This window comes from Aulostomus chinensis, chromosome 7, assembly GCF_037954235.1.
Source record: "Aulostomus chinensis isolate RoL2024-O1b breed Wild chromosome 7, RoL_Achi_v1.0, whole genome shotgun sequence".
Lineage (NCBI taxonomy): Eukaryota > Metazoa > Chordata > Actinopteri > Syngnathiformes > Aulostomidae > Aulostomus > Aulostomus chinensis.
This window is the reverse complement of record NC_141326.1, coordinates 17,736,539-17,752,617: the sequence shown is the minus strand read 5'-3', so window position 1 is coordinate 17,752,617 and position 16,079 is coordinate 17,736,539. Positions and strand designations below refer to the sequence as shown.

The window sequence follows — 16,079 nt, the reverse complement described above, 5'->3', positions numbered from 1 at the left end:
TGACCCGAAAACAGACAAAGGCTACCAACAGGTGATTTCTTATTATCAAATGATTAAACTCTCAATGCTTGTAGTTTGTTTGTTGGACTAAGGGTAAAGCTGACCGACATGTTTAAACAGACCTCAGTCAGTGACCCAGTATTCCCAGCATGTTGATTCCTGCCTGACGTACACTCAGAATTGCAACTTTCATTGATATAATACATTGCCTAGGCCCTCACCCTAAACTTAACCATCTCAACTGACTGCCTGACCCTAACCTTGACCCTAAACCTAACCAGAACCTGATTCTAACCTTGACCCTGAAACCAAGTCTTGACCTTCAAACGGCCCTTTGAAGATGTGAGGATCAGCTAAAATGTCCTCACTTTGCAAAAATGTCCTCACTCGGTTGGTTAAATACATATTCTAGTCCTCAATATGTAGCAAGTTCAATAACACACACACACACACACACACACACACACACACACACACACACACACACACACGTTGTTTACCTAGCTAGTAAAAAATACACTTGTGTTCACATCCATGGCCAAAGAAGTGCCTAAGAATTATACTAGACTTGCATATGTAAATAAGGAGCAGGTGTGGGGGTAGAGGAAGCCCAGGCTAACACTGAAATCCAATTGGCTGCTTTAGGAGCTGCCTCTAAATCTTGAATTACTTGTGACAAATAATGGGGGGGGGGGGGGTTAAAGGGGTATTTCACCCAAAAATAAAAATTCAAAATTTATTTCCTCTCATGCTGCTGAAAGGTGGGGCAACATTTTTTTAGTCCATAAAACACTGCTGCAGTTTCAGATGAAATGATGGGTGAATTATTTCAAAAATTTATTTTGAGTGAATGGAGACCAACTCTTAAATGTACACATATAATAAAAATAAAACCACCAAGCCTCCATACTGCTCTTCTGAAATAATCCAACTGTTCTGCATCACCAATTCAAGTTGTAAAAAGACACAACTGACATGGGAAAATGTTTACCTACCTGTTAAGAACACAATTTAAGTAAGCATGTGTGAAGGGAAATGTGTTTTATTCTAAAAATGTATGCCTCATCATTAGAACTAGCCACAAAATGAAGATGGACGTGTTTTTTTGCTTGTTTTAAGGGAGACACAGACATACGTGGTTGCAATTCAGAGCAATGACACAGTACATCGTGATGAACTTGACAAATTTGGTGGCCGTGATTTGATCTTTTCAATTTCCTTCTAGTGTGTACGTGTGTCTTAAGAGAAATTATTATCACTATCCTGGTCTGAGGGTCATCTTTTCCATTCATTAATTGTATGACAGGTCAGCTGGTGCCTCAAGGTGGATGGTAAAGATATAAAGATATAGATAAGGAACGTTTGAGCGGAGTTTTATTACACGACGCTGTTGTAAAAACTACATATTGGATGAACAGAGCAACACACACTTGATTTACAAAAGGACACTTGTGCTTTAAATGGACTCTCACAACATGAACATTCATTTGTAGTTAAATAACAGCATTTCAAAAATTCAAGTCATACTTAAACGTAAGGAAAATAAAGTGCCTTCATGCATTCCTACTGACATTTGACCTGTAAGAGCATCTACTGAACGTGACACACACACACAGACACACACACACAGAAACACGCCGATGGTTCACATTCACAGAGACGCTTACACTGAATCAGGTGAAAGGCAAACAACTATAAGGCCTTACAGATGATTAAACCAATTAAGGTTCCACAACAGACTTCTGAATGGACATGTGCAGGTAATGGAACAAAGCACTCTGTGGTATTGTTGTCCTCTGTCTGCTTGTAAAGAGAGCAGGGAGAAGTTATCTGCTAAGACACTGCACAGACAGAACTTGGATTAGGGTTAGCGGTTATTTTGGCTGATTGTGTGCATCGAGGGGTTTTGGGTGAAGGGTTAACTGGGTTTGATGGGCAGTTATTCTGGGTTTACGTCGCCGCTGAAGTAAAGCTACTTCTTCGGTGCGAGTCAAAGGTGCTTTTGACTGACAGCATTGGATTAGCTCTGAGCTCAGGTCAGTTCAGATAAGCAGGATCACCTACGATGACGATAGTGGACACTAGTCAGGTCGACCACTGTGTCTTCTCTGGACACAGTGTCTCGCTGGTTAATGTCATTATATAATGTGCATACATACGATCAGGGTTTACATAACTAAAGTTCTATCGTTAATTCTACCCGTCGAAGTAAGTGCTAAGATTTGGTAGCAACACGAAATTTCCTCTCATGATCAAATGACAGGGGAAACTTTCTATTGGTAGAGTACATGGTGATGTCACACATCGATGTATTCCTTCCCGCCATGACGGCGTGTGTCCGACTACTACCCCCCCACCTGATAATGCCACTGATCATGCTTTCATTCCACCCTCCCTTCTGTCGTTCATCCTCTACGCTCTACATCTCAAGTTTATATGCAGGCCTTCTGTCCATTATCAGGGTTATTCTATCAGAGACAGAGGACCGAAGAGTTTCTCTCACACAGTTCGAGTTTAAGAGACATCCTCCTGTTTGTGTGTTCCTGCACCAGTGGTGTTCCAATCAGATTCATCCCCGGATGATTGGTGATGATGGTTGTGTTTTTACTGATGAAAATGATGGTTGAAGTATTATAATAAGACCCCAGTTTAAAAAAGAAAAAAAAAATCATCCTTGGTCAAACTAAACACCAGTGACCGACTTCAAACTCTTGTTTTATTCCCTCATCATGTCACTAATGTAACAAAAACAACCCGGGAATATGTGAGACTGCAGATGGACGTTGACAGAAGGTGTCCCTCGGAGTTATCGGGGCGAGGTCTTAGCCGAAGCTGTGAGGACTGCGAGGGTTGATGGGGGAGGAGTCTTCCCTCCCGCTCTGTCCAATCAGCTGGTAGAGACGGTGGCTGAGGTTCTGAACCTGACAAGTTCCCAGGACGCACCCAACCCTCATTAGATGGCCGTGGCTCCTTCCTCCACCATTGATGACATGGCGACGACCTCGTGACCTCTGCCTCCCAATCGGAGTCTCACTTTGGTCAAGCAAGAGCTCAGACAACCTCGGTGGGGGCTCTTTGTGCAGGAGGGCCCTCCAGATGATATTTGTGTTCCCCTGGGTGATGGAGTTGTCAATGGCAACGGAGAGATCAGACTGAGTAGGCATGGTGGTGCTGTAGGAGGACTTATGGTATTTAGAGGTTTCAGGTGAGGAGAACCTAAGAAACCAAGAAACAGACCCCACAGATGTTTATAAAATACTGTGTGAAATACTCGTAGTACTACTGTGTCACAGTTCTAATGCTTCATTTCTAAAATCAAGACATTCCTTTTACCTTAATACATTTTTTGAATACAAAACCTTGACAGTAATTGCATTGTGTGTGACCTGTACAATGCATGCATGGTCTGCTGTGTTTACTCTGATTATTTTGTTCATTCATTTCATTATTTGAAATTTGTTCTTAAGGCCTAAAAATGAATAAAGCTGCGAATTAGCTTCACTTGTAAAAAGAACATCTGTAAGCAATGTGGACGTGCTGAGTCACTCTCAAATAAAGACCTAAGAAACATAAAACGTCAGTCTGATTCTGAGAAGTGTTCCTGTGAACCTCTAGAGACCGAGCAGCTTTTACATCCTCACATGGAAAACGCTGTTAAAGAGTGCTGTTTTGTTTCTTTTCATGTCATTTAGTCAATGATTAAAATTTGACATGAGCTAAAAAAAAACCCTAGAGGCTGCACCGTACCCTGCAACCTACCGGAACAAAGTGGTTTGAACCGACTGAGCCACCTGACACAAGCGTCTGCTTCATCGCTGTTGACTGAAAGGGAATATTTGCTGTTAATCAGCAACGGTATCTGACATGACAGATTTCACATCTGGAGAGGGAGAGCGACCGAGCAAGAAAATGACAGAAACTGAGCACAGAGAACGGCGAGAGGCTCGTCGCTGCCTCCCTCCAGGGACTTTGAAGTACTTTTGTTCTCGACACCCTGCTGTCTTGCCTTACTTGTTTCTAATAGCTTTTTTCATGAATGCCCGCTCTCTCAGACGCTCAAGAGTGCAAAGGTATAAAGTAGGTCTAGTTAGCAACCGCTTAGAAATTACACAACAGCGTATGGAATAATGCAAAGTAGCAGGGGACAAAGAGCCCATACAGTCCCCGTTGACTGCTGCACAGGTTCGAAACAATAACACCACGAGTACAGGAGTTCAGGTGACATCTGAGGATTTATCAAAGCAACTGTTGCCCCTGAACAACTGGTGGGTTGAAATGAAATGTACAGCCTCCACAGTAGTGATGCACCAGAGTTCATGCCAGAGCAGAGCGACGCTGTAGAATGGCTCTGACGTGTACTCTGAGGCTCTTGAGCTGTAAGTTCACGGCAGCTCAACGCTCACGTCAGGGAAGTGGAAGAGCTGGTACCTTCGAGTCACGTCTTCATCTAACAACGAATGAATTGTTTCATGAAAATTCAGTCTTCAGAGATTTGTCTCAAAATTGAATAGGTTCTCCTGTACTATACTTCACCCTTCCGTCATCTATGGCGGAAATCTGCCTCTCGGTTTTCGCATAATTCTGCTGACAGACAAGAATAAATCACTGGAGTCAGGACGTCCTTAGTGGAGGTATCCATAACTCACAGTACGTACTGATGATGAGTGCGAAACAGAGTCCTGTGGATAAAGTCTCAGCAGTAGCAAATCACATGATGTGCAAAAACCATCTGTCCTACAAAATGCAGGATCATTCTGTATGTGTGTACTTCCGTGTGCACACACATTTCCCCATGCATGAGGTGCAGCACAAAGAGGGGAGTGAGATAATGTTTGTGTTTGTTTGTTATGAAAAGTGGGCCAGAATACCATATAATCTTTATCCTGTAAGTAATCCTGGCTGGTATTCTGATCTTCTGGCCGGACATTTTGGGCTCTCACTGCCAAAACACACACACAAACACACACACACACACACACACACACACTGACTTGCTGTCATGTCTTAGTGTAATCACTGTGCCTCCACAACATCAGCATTAGACGTAACGTTAGTTAGCACGATTGGGCACACTTGATGACATTGGACTGCCCAGCAACACACGTGAGTGCAGCCAGGAGCCGTGTTCGTCTTAAGTTCTCTGCAACACTCTTTGTCACGTTATTAAAATGCCCCCTGTGACGAGGGCTCTAACACAGTTGACTCTGGGAGAGGGATGGGAAGGGTAGGCTACAGTGGCCCTGAAGGTCAAAACACGACAAAATTTGAGAAAACGTGACATCGTTTCACCAAAAACGATGACGTTTCAGGAAAAATGTCTTTTCAGATTTGGGAAAGGGCGGGACGACAACTTGTTTGTGATTGGACGCATAAACGCATCGTTCTGTATCCAAACATCGGTCCAGCTCCACGCAGCTCCAATAAAATGGCCCTCTGGATGTCAGTTGTTGGAGAGTAGCCTCCTCGTCTCCCCAGTCTTAAGTCCTTCAGGCCTTTGACCTTCAGAGCCACAGAACTGCTTGATGAACTTAATATTTTACAAGTGGCTTGCATATACACACTAAATAAAAGTGTGTGTCTAAGCAGGAAAAAACATACCTTTAGCGAAGGGGTGTCAAACTCAAAACGCCTGTGGGCCACACATTGTCCAGTTTTGTCACAAGCCTAACCCTTGAAAGCACATCAGGGTCTTAATGAACAACAGAACTAGCAAATATCACCAAAAGATTATATTAGCTTAGAATGAAAAATGAACACCAAATAATCATATTAGCTTCGAAGGAATAACCAAAGAATTATATTAGCTTAGAATGAGGAGGGAACACAAAAAGCTAACATTAGCTTACACCTAAGCATGAACACCAAGAGATCACGTTAGTTTAGGATTAAGAATGAACGCCGAAAGATTATTAGCTTAGAACGAAGACGGACAAGAAAAGACAGTGTTTGCTTAGAACTGAGAACGAATACCAAGATGTTAGCTTCGACGAAACTATGAACACCGAAACATTACTTAGCTTAGAGCAATGAATGAACACCAAAAGCTAACGTTAAGTTAGAATAGAGAACAAACAACAGAAGCGGGGCTAGGAGTTTGGCTATGAACTTGTATTGACTCAAGACAAACTCGAAAAAACTGTCACTGTCAATGCAATCAACAATTTGCTGTTCTAAAATGTTACCAATTGTTTTTAATCACAACTTTTAAAGGTGTGTTTGTGGACGGCTGTGCTGGAATCTCTACTGACGCAGGTAAGTGTTACTTGGAAAAAATATACTTCACCTCTGACATGCACTGACATATTGTTTGTGAAAAAAGTTTCACAAAATTAAACACGATGTGATGCAAGTATAGAAAAATACTAATAGTGCCCCCCCCTTGCACGTGTGTTTGAGTGTGCTCATTACAAAAGTGCAAGTTGTGGTTGGTCTTGTGGAGAGTCTGAGAGCAAAAAAGAACCTTCTCCAACATTCCTCCCATGTTAAGCCCAGCATGTGGTTCTTACATGCACACACAGTCATTCACTCTCTCTCTCTCTCTCTCTCTCTCACACACACACACACTCACACACACACATTGACATAACGTTTTGTCCCTATCAATGCTAGGCGGTCATTGTTACGGTCTATTTGTTATTCCTCCTGTTTTCTTAGCAAATTATTTTCATTTTTCTTCCCTTCGCCTTTTCAGTACTGCGAGACATTTCGGTTTGTGTTTAGCCGCATCCATCAGTGCTAAATCACCCTGAGACCCCTCTTTCCCATCAGCCAGTGCTTTTCTGTAGATACCTGCTGGGTTCAGACGACAGGGACCTTCACTAAGCTATTTACTTAAAAAAAAAAAAAGTAATTTACAATATCACAATGTTATAATTTGTCTATTTGAGAATAAATCTTTGCTTGGGTAGTAATAACTTGCTTTAAGCCAGCCTCCTGGTATGTACATGTCCCAAATCCCACTAAATCAGCCTCACCTCTGTCTCACCTCCTTCTGCTACAGAACCCTTATCTCAAACCGCCAAGAGACAACAGAGGCATTCACTGTTTGCGTCATGCTTATTTTCTTTATTGATTCACCTGTTAATTAGTTAATACACTTATCACAAGTTCCTAGAACTTTCCCCAAATGATAAATGGGAACTTCGATAAAACTGAGAAAGAAGGTCAAACCATATTTTTGTTGTAACTCTTTTGCCTCTGTTGTCCTGTATGACTATTGATCAGCTACTTTTTTTTTCTGTACTACCGTTGTGTGTCACAATTTTGTAGTCTCAGTCAGTTTGTCATCTTGGATGCTCGGACCTAAAACTGACTTCAGGCCCAAACCCGGACCCACGATGAGCCCACAGACCATAAAGAAGCTGACCAAGCATTCTGCCATAAGCAAACACTTCCAGGAGATGTCTCACTAATGACATTCCCAAATCCTGGGTTATTAGATGCTTGATTAGTACAACATCGTCTTTGGGCTGTGGGTTGTGTGACAAAACTCTTTGTTTGCCCCCCCCCCCCCGGAAGGCTCTGGGGGGGGGGGGGGGCACCTCAGACCCCCAACTGTCTCAGCCCATGACTTGGATTTTTGTCAAAAATTTCTAAAGACTCAGTACAGATACATGGAAAATCTAATTGCAGACTTCTTTGTGAAAATGCCACACAGTGTAAACTTTTTACATTAATTTAACCATTTCCTCGGTCATTCCATATAAAATGTGAAAATGGAATTCCCTCACATAATATAATAATATTTATTGTACGTTCTCCTCCAGAATGTCTCTAATTCACATGATCCAAAATTGCCATTTCATATTATCACAAATGCAGAAACACTTTTGCTACCAATAATAATAATAATAATAATAATAATAATAATAATAATAATAATAATAATAATAATAATAATAATAAAACAGTGGTTCTGGCTGTGGTTTAGAGCTGGGTATTGAACGCTCTGACCGAACTGTTTCAATGATACACTATTTATCTTATGTCAATAAATAATTCAGGACTAAATATCCCAGCTGTAGGTTTATTTTTATGTTGTACAACTGCTGAGAAGTTCAGAAAATGATGAAATATCCACTGTCCTTATCAGTTTTGTCAAAGATATATTGTGTTTTACTGTCTTTTCACTCAACTTAACTGTACCACAGACATTCCTTTATTTTCATTTTAAGAACAAACCCACTTGGGACTAAAACTGAAGCCCATTTACAACCCATGAGTCCCACATTTTAGTGTTGACCGTTGATCGTTATTATTAAGATGATACTGATTCACCAAAACTCCCTGAAGAGTTAAAAAAAAAAAAGGTCAGTTTGATTTATTGAAACTTTCTTTTACCTTGCAGCTCCACTAAAACATTCTGAGCAAGAAGGTGTTTTTACAGTTTTACCACCATAACCCCCCCCCCCCCTGAAAATTTCATCATTTATGCGCGTAAGATAAATACAGGCTACCATGTGCGCAAACTACTTTTAATGACTTTCCAGGATTCGTCCGAAATTCACTTGTCACGCCGTTAAAGTCTTGTGAGTCGGTGCTACCTGTGTCTGTGACTGAGGTTCTGCAGAGTCAAAGTCCGCGACTGGATCTCCAGACACAGGAGGCCAAGCAGCAGGCACATCCATGCCGGGAGGAGTGCGCACATGACGGCTCAGTCGAGACGCGCTATCCGGGAGAAGCTGAAAAGGGTTGAAAATCAAACAGGACTTGGTCCGACAAAAAAAAAAAAGTATATAAATCTCAGAAAAACTGTTGAACTTTTAGCCCGTTCCTAAATACTGTAACTTGTAAATCCGATAGCATCTTGAGTGAGTTCTTGCATCCCCTGCAGCCGGAGTGTCTGGTCCTGCTCGCAGGACAAACCTCAGGAGCTCGCTGGCGCGCACCTCAGGAGAGCCTCTACCCCCGGAGCTCTCGTATTTATAACCGCCGACTGAGGCTGGAGGAAGAGGATGTACTCCGGAGGAAGGCTTATTGTCTGTCTAACAGCAAAAAACAGAACACCTTTACCATATTTGACAGGTTTACATTTAAATGTTATTTTATTTCAGGTCAGGTTGCTTTTAAAGGTGTCCCTAATGGATTTAGTTTTTCTTCTGCTCAAAGAGTTCTATTTGAGTGAGCTTGACCCACTTGGAGATGAACTGCTGAACCCAACATGCTCAGAGTAGCTACAGAGCTAATAGAGCTGTAACGCAGAAGGGTGTCATATTCAATTAATTATTATCTGACTATAAAACAGGGCTGATAAGAGATGAAGAGTACATTAAAGAGTCCTGCATACAAAACAATCAGATATTATCTGATTCAAATTTGCAATATAAATCTATGAACCTCTAAAAAGTGCTGCCCAAGATGGAAAATCTGAGCATGAAGCCTTTGCCAAATGAATTCACGCAATGTTCATTATGTCACAGTGGGCTAAGTGTTTCTGCCTGTCCCAGTGTATGGAGAGTGTGGAGACGCACAGCACTGGACATGCTAGCTGAGGGGCTACTTCCGGTTAGCCCTAATGGAAAATTAAGAATTCAAGACTATAAATATTTTATGATTAAAATCATAATCTAAATTTTCAGGGGTTTGGTTTACACTTGAAACAATTTCGCCACTGTTTTACGACTGTCAGAGTAAGCTGGAGCTAAGCTTATGAAATAGATGTGTCAACAGTGTTTTGTTATACCAGTAACTGCCATAAGATGGAGACAAAATCACTGCACAATTGCTTTAAAAAGAAAACAGTGAATGTGATCAAGTGAATGTCTTTGTGGGTCTGACCTGAGGACAGTATGGACATTGTTATTTTTATTGAAAAGGTTCATGACGTAGTGGCTTTATACATCTCAACTTTCTCCTGTGGTTGGTTGGTGGGATTTTGTGTTGGAGACAAGTTTTTTACTTGTACCTTTAATTGGGCTAATCACAAGTATGAAATTCCCACTGATGATTTCAGTGGCCGATGTCATTTTGGACAATAAAGTTTATTTTAAATTGTGAACCATCCTGCCTCTGTTACGTAGCTTTGCTGCAGGCGTTTGATAATTACATCAGGGGGATCATTGCAAAAGCATCTTGACTGATATATTAATTTTAGAATACTTGACTCCAAACTCCTGGAGCTGACATCAGCAACAAAATGTCCAGTGTCCTGCTTCGTTTGCAGATCTTTGATAACTGTATCTGCAGGGATCATTGCCAAGAAAAGTGACTTGGACTGAATGAATGAATGAAGAAATGAAACAGCGTTTCTGGCTCAAGAGGGAGGAGACAGAGATACCTGGTCCTGAGCAGGTGAGCGTCACAGACTCAGTTACCATAGTAACTGAGTCTGAGCTGCTGTCTCCCAGCAAATGGATCGAGAACAGCTCCTCTTATCAGACATCAGTGTGTGTGTGTATGTATGCAGGTCAAGGTCAGTTACCCTGGTGAGGGGTGGGATGAAAGGAGACGTAGCCGTCTGCTTGCATAAGGACTTGTTCTGTGAAGGAGGACTCAGATAGATGAGGAGTTGGGGCTGTGGTTGAAGGGAGGCTCTGTGTAGCATGGAGGAGGAGGAGGCGACTTCAGGTCTTAATTAAACAAGCGAGACTGTGCGTGACTCAGCAGTTTGCAGTATTACCTTCTTAGCTCAGTTTCCAATACAGTGACCCTCAATTCAGTCCAGCATTAACAACACATCCATCACAAGAACAGTGAGTGTGTGCGTGTGAGAGAGAGAGAGAGAGAGAGAGAGAGAGAGAGACTTATCTTCTATCTCTCTGATCTTCTTGCAGGCAAAGACGCTTTGTCTCTCAGTGGAAAGGTGAGCTTCAGTTTCAGCCTGATGAGTTTTCTGGACACGTTGGACAGATGTCCGACTCATTCACAATCAAAGTAAGAAGCTTTTCATGTCTACACAGTATATTTCATATACTTTATTCTGTTTCTAGACATTCTGAAGTCCAGAGATACAGTCTTTGAAGCCCACGCCCTTGAACGGAAACAGTCGATCCGATGAATGGTGCTGAGAAATATAACACTCAAAAAGCACATTCTCATCTCTTCCTCTCAGCTTCACATCCATGGTGTGTATTTTCTGACTTACATCCAATGTTGCAGGATTTGAAACATTCTTGATCTGCCCCTTACTTCAATCTAAAGCATATCGGTCAAACTTGGGAGATCCTGCTCAGCGGCTCTCTGAGGTTCCAGTCCCCCCCCCCCCCCCCCGTCCCCCCGTCCCCCCCCTTTGAAAGGCTTTACGGGTAGTTTTCCTCACCAAGAGAGGGACAGAGGGGGATGTACCATGTAGAGATCATAAAGTCTCTTGGGGCAAATTGTGATATGGAGAGAAATAGATACATTTGTGTTGTACTGTACAAGCAAATGGCACTAGCGTGGTTTCAGCGGGAAACGGGGACTGGAGTGACCCCTGTGACCCTTCAGTTACTAGACAGCCACTCTACCCCCTTAAAACATGCCGACTCAGTCGAGAAGTTATTCCATTAAGGATCGAAGGTGGCTGTTATTTTCATTTTTGTCACTTTACTCCAGATAAATTGCATCCGTCCACCAGCAGATCAGAGGGATGTGGGTTTTCTGAACACTGTCTTTGAGCTCTTACTGACGCATTGCAGGAGTAAAAACGAGGACTATAAATTGCAGGATAATCTCTGTTGCTGCAGCGTCTCTGCAAAGACGTAGCAGCCGCTCAGTCCGACAAGTTTGTTGAAGTGACACAGTTTTACTGTCGAGGATTTACTCTAGTGCTTTTCATTTAAAATCCAATGTGCTGCAGCAGGCAAAACTCAGTGTTGCTGACAGTGCAAACAAGAATGTGGAGTACATGCTTTGCTCCTGTTCTGGCAGCAGGTGACGCTGCTCTCAAAGCCATGACGGGACCTCCTCTCGTCAGTTTTTTCCTGGATCAAGAAAAGAAGCGAGACGTGTTTGCTGCATACCGAAGCAAAACTGACTAAATTAATGAAAAAAAAAAATCCACGTTCACAAAAGTCGTGTGGTTTTACAATTTTGAAGCGTAGATTGATCTTTGTAAATAACCCCTTAAATGTTCACTAGTTGATCTTTACAGGTAACGAACCAAAACTCACTGAGTATTTTTCCTTTCTTCAAACAAATGCTCTTATCACAAATGTTAAGTGTTGACCCCCCAGTACATAAAAACACAGGGACAAGTTGAGCCGTGCAGAAGAGAACACAGACTCCAGACATTGTCACCTTTTGCTTTATGCAGATGTTAAAAAGGCACATTAAAGTGACTGTTATTAGAAACATGTACATATATTTCATGTTCTGTCCGAGTGGAAGCTGGCATTAATTGAGACAATGCAAACATAAACATGCAACATTCATTTCACATAAAAATCACAAAAACAACTACAGACAACCGGAGCCTGAGACGCTTTCATTCACTGCTTTTTCAAACAGCAGTGAATCATCTTCTTTTTGAAATCTATGTAATGAAATGTGGTGAAACCACTGAATAGCTTTGCGAGAAGTTGCTATATGTGATAAAAACACAAATCTATGTAAAAAAAAACAACAACAACAACAACAAAAGCGTCACCCGTTCTGCCCTAAAGCTGTGATCAGGTCCCGCAGCGGCTCGGTGTCTTCTGGCTCCAGAAGCGAATGCTGCCGACAGAAGAGTGTGAGGTGTGTGAAGAGTGTGTTGAGGTGCGGGTGCAGACCCAGTGCGAGCGCCTCTCTGTAGTGGGACCAGTAAATGTGTGCCAGAGTCCTGAATAGCAGCAAAAACACTTTCTGGACCAGAAAGATGAAACCTGTGGGAAACACGGAACCTGCAGAGAGGGAGAGGCGATAAACGCTCAGACGGTTGTGCTCAGACGGTTATGCACAGCAAGAACAGATGGTACACAGATGAGTTCGTACCTGTTTTAGTGGGGAACACATCTTCATCAGTCAGTAGATCCTGAATGTATGACATGGCGTAGTCAAAGTAAAGAGGAGCGGAGCATTTCAGCTTCCTGCCGTGGTCATCAGTCCAAAAATAAACTCTGACAACAAAACAGAGAGAACAGTTCAGGGTAACTATGGAAACAAATGAAAATGAAAACTAGTAGTAGAGCATATGTGACTTTTTTTGTCCTTGACTGCATAGATGTTTCTGTTTCACATTTATTAGTCAAGCCAGCAGAAAACTCTAACGGTTCCTCAACTGCACTGTTTTTCAGCTCCATTTTGCTTCGAGCAGCTGAAAGATAATTAAAGTGTCTCTTCACTCGATTTACAGTTTTAGTGACCTCATTTCTTCACTCTGTGGTCTATGGATGGGACACGGCAAATTAAATACTCTGCATAACTAGATTGAAGAGCTGCGCAGACATTTTTACCACTAAATCTCCAGGACTTTTTCCGCACCTTTGACAAAGTTTCCATGACCACACATTCACTGAAATGTCTATTTACAGATGAAAACTTACACAGGGAAATCCATGTCAAAATGTCCCAGAATGCATTGAACTGACATTAACAGCAAGCTCTGTGTTCAACATATTTCAACAAGTTTTAGAGAGTTTTCTCATTATATACTTACTGAACTGTTATACGATCAGGTATTTCAAAAGCTAATTGCGTTCCTTTCCCAAAAGGACCCTCCATGCTTGTCTACATACGTGTTGCCTGGTCCACATGCGGTGGGGCAGGTGCTGGGGGTGCAGAACTCAGACAGCGCACTGGAGAACAGGTTTATGTGCTTGAAAAACGCCACCGCTGGAGAAAAGGAATAAAGAAGACGATGAAATCTCACACATCTGATGATATCACATGCAATACGGTGGTCTACTCACTGTTGCTGGCAAGCCATTCTGCCTGGTCCACACCAGAGGGCAGCGTGGTGAGAGCAAACCAGTCCAAGTGTGAGATCCTCTGGCACACGTACTGCTGCTGGAGATATGGACGCTCCTCCAGATTATTGTTATCAATTCCCCTTTAGGAGGACAGAGCAGAGTTAATGAAGCAGAAGGAGGAAGATGGGAAATATAGCTGTGTAAAACAATCAATTGGTTATTGGATTAATCACCCCTGCAGCTAGCAGATAAGGTGCTTCACACGCTCTGATGCTCTTCTTGCCCTCACACTCACACCCACACACACACACACACACACACACACACACACACACACACACACACACACACACACACACACACACACACACACACACACACTGCTGCAACCTGAACGTCTAATAACAGAACAGCTGATATACTGAAGGCAGTCAATACACAGCCAGGGCGATTACTGCAGTGGTCAGTACAGAGCTGCTTGTTTCCCCAAACCTCTCTTTCCCACATCAGCGCTAACTGATAAGCTCCAGGTTGAGCGTTATAATCAGTAACCCAGTTCTGGCAGCTTGGGAACTTGAGTGTGAGTACAGGAAATAAGGGATGTTTCAGAATTCCTACAAGAAAGTTAAAACTACTTTGACTTTATGCAAAGCGGGAGGCTTGAGGAAATGGTCTAGCCTGATCAACGCATGTGAGGAGGAGTAGAGGAATCATGCAGCTGCTGTACTGTTTTTAGACGTCTACACAGCAGCTGAGAGTTTACTCAGTGTGACCTTGCCTGCCGCTGCTGCTGCTGCTGCTGCTGCGATAAGGGAAACACTGTCCTCTCTACTCCCCCCTTATGTGGATGTGTGTGTGTGTGAGTTTAAAACAGGAGGTCTTTTGTCAAAAGTGAAGGTCAGCAGAGGTAAAGAAGGAGGGATAGTGACAGAGAAGAATGTAAACATGAGCTCAGGAATAACAGTAGTACACATCCTCATATCCACAGGAACTTCTTTTGTTAACATCCTGTGTTGCTGCTGCTGCTCCATGGTAGTAACTCAATTACTGCCTCTTGGCTACCAGTTGTCAGCACACAAACACAAGGAGCCCAGAGCTGTTGGTCATGTTGTGTTTGTGTATAAACACACTCCTCTTGTGACCCTGTGTTTAACTTTACCTCTGGTGTGAGGGTGAAATAAACAGTCCTGAATCGGCTGCAACAAACAGATTCATCTCCCGGGACAAACAATCGCACAGTAATTCTCCTGAAACACACACAAATACACCCACACCCACACGTATACCATCCGTGGTTGTGTTTCACACTGCTCAGCATGTGTTAGAGGAATCCACTGATGCCATCAGACAAATATGCAACACACAGACTGTTATCTGGAGAACATTCCTCAGAAAACCATATGCAACTCGTTTCCTCCACATATCCTTGAACCTGACTTCATCGTTCTAACGTTCTTGAGTGTATCCTGATTATTCAAACATTAATGTGCCATCACTAGAAATTACACAACTTACAGTTTTTCATTGTTGATGTCAGAGGGCTGAAGGGTGGTGCCGTCAGTCTTCGTAGCTGAGGGGTAACTATGGCAACCTCCCATGGCGTAGAGTTAAGAGAAGAGCTGTTGGTTGTTACAGCCCCACTTTTCCATCCCAAACATGCTCTCTCACACACACACACACACACACACGCACACACACACACACACACACACACACACACACACACACACACACACACACACACACACACACTTCAAGTAGAGTATGCAAACCAGCACTCCAAAACAAACATCTCTCAGCTCATGTACGGGTCCATGCAACCATACAAGATTCCTTTTTTGTCAGACAAAAAAATAAAGTAGTCCAGAAGTTGAAGATTGTCTCCAGCTGTCTGCTTTAGCTGTAGCGATCCGATGTTAGAGTGTATGTGTGTGTGTGTGTGTATATGTGTGTGAGTATGTGTGTGTGTGTGTATGTGTGTGAGTATATATATGTCTCCTTTGTCTGGAATCCCACGCCCCACAGGCTCCTCCTCCCTCAGCTCCAAGCAGACAGGCAGGTTTCTCCACAACCCATTAAAGTACAGATCACAACTCCGCCTCTTCCCCTTTCTACCCATTTCTGACTGCGCACACACACACACACACACACACACAAACGTTCTCTGAAGAGATGGTAAGCAGATGACCAAGTAGAGTTGGTGTTAAGGGTGGAGACTTGGAAGGCAGGGAGGAGGCAGGTGTGGTTTATGTCACTGGTGAGGATTGTGAT

General features: G+C 42.7%; 2 protein-coding genes and 1 long non-coding RNA gene across 7 annotated transcripts; 1 reads left to right on the top strand and 2 right to left on the bottom strand.

Annotated features, from left to right (window-relative positions):
• Window positions 1-786: 786 nt before the first annotated feature.
• On the bottom strand, window positions 787-8,656 carry adm2b (adrenomedullin 2b). Of its 5 annotated transcripts, none has more exons than XR_015117065.1 (4): window positions 6,409-6,960; window positions 5,599-5,670; window positions 4,869-4,939; window positions 3,778-3,822 (listed from the first exon to the last, which is right to left on the bottom strand). XR_015117065.1 is itself a non-coding variant. In XM_086208883.1 (2 exons), the coding sequence occupies exons 1-2, from the start codon at window positions 8,645-8,647 to the stop codon at window positions 2,823-2,825; spliced, it is 498 nt and encodes a 165-aa protein (XP_086065009.1). In that variant the 5' UTR covers window positions 8,648-8,656; the 3' UTR covers window positions 787-2,822. The 5 variants fall into 5 exon arrangements, 1 of the variants encoding a protein (XP_086065009.1); XR_015117066.1 differs by lacking the exon at window positions 6,409-6,960 and adding an exon at window positions 5,971-6,251; XR_015117067.1 differs by lacking the exons at window positions 3,778-3,822; window positions 4,869-4,939; window positions 6,409-6,960 and adding exons at window positions 3,164-3,216; window positions 6,975-6,998.
• Window positions 8,657-10,775: 2,119 nt separating this feature from the next.
• LOC147258826 (uncharacterized) lies at window positions 10,776-14,028 on the top strand. The gene is made up of 3 exons (XR_015117069.1): window positions 10,776-10,801; window positions 10,929-11,063; window positions 13,611-14,028. It is a non-coding gene; the product is annotated as an uncharacterized LOC147258826 (long non-coding RNA).
• LOC147258825 (MOB kinase activator 2) lies at window positions 12,206-15,840 on the bottom strand. Its single transcript, XM_086208882.1, has 5 exons — window positions 15,324-15,840; window positions 13,809-13,948; window positions 13,635-13,731; window positions 12,892-13,016; window positions 12,206-12,800 (listed from the first exon to the last, which is right to left on the bottom strand). The coding sequence occupies exons 1-5, from the start codon at window positions 15,404-15,406 to the stop codon at window positions 12,562-12,564; spliced, it is 684 nt and encodes a 227-aa protein (XP_086065008.1). The 5' UTR covers window positions 15,407-15,840; the 3' UTR covers window positions 12,206-12,561.
• Window positions 15,841-16,079: the final 239 nt, after the last annotated feature.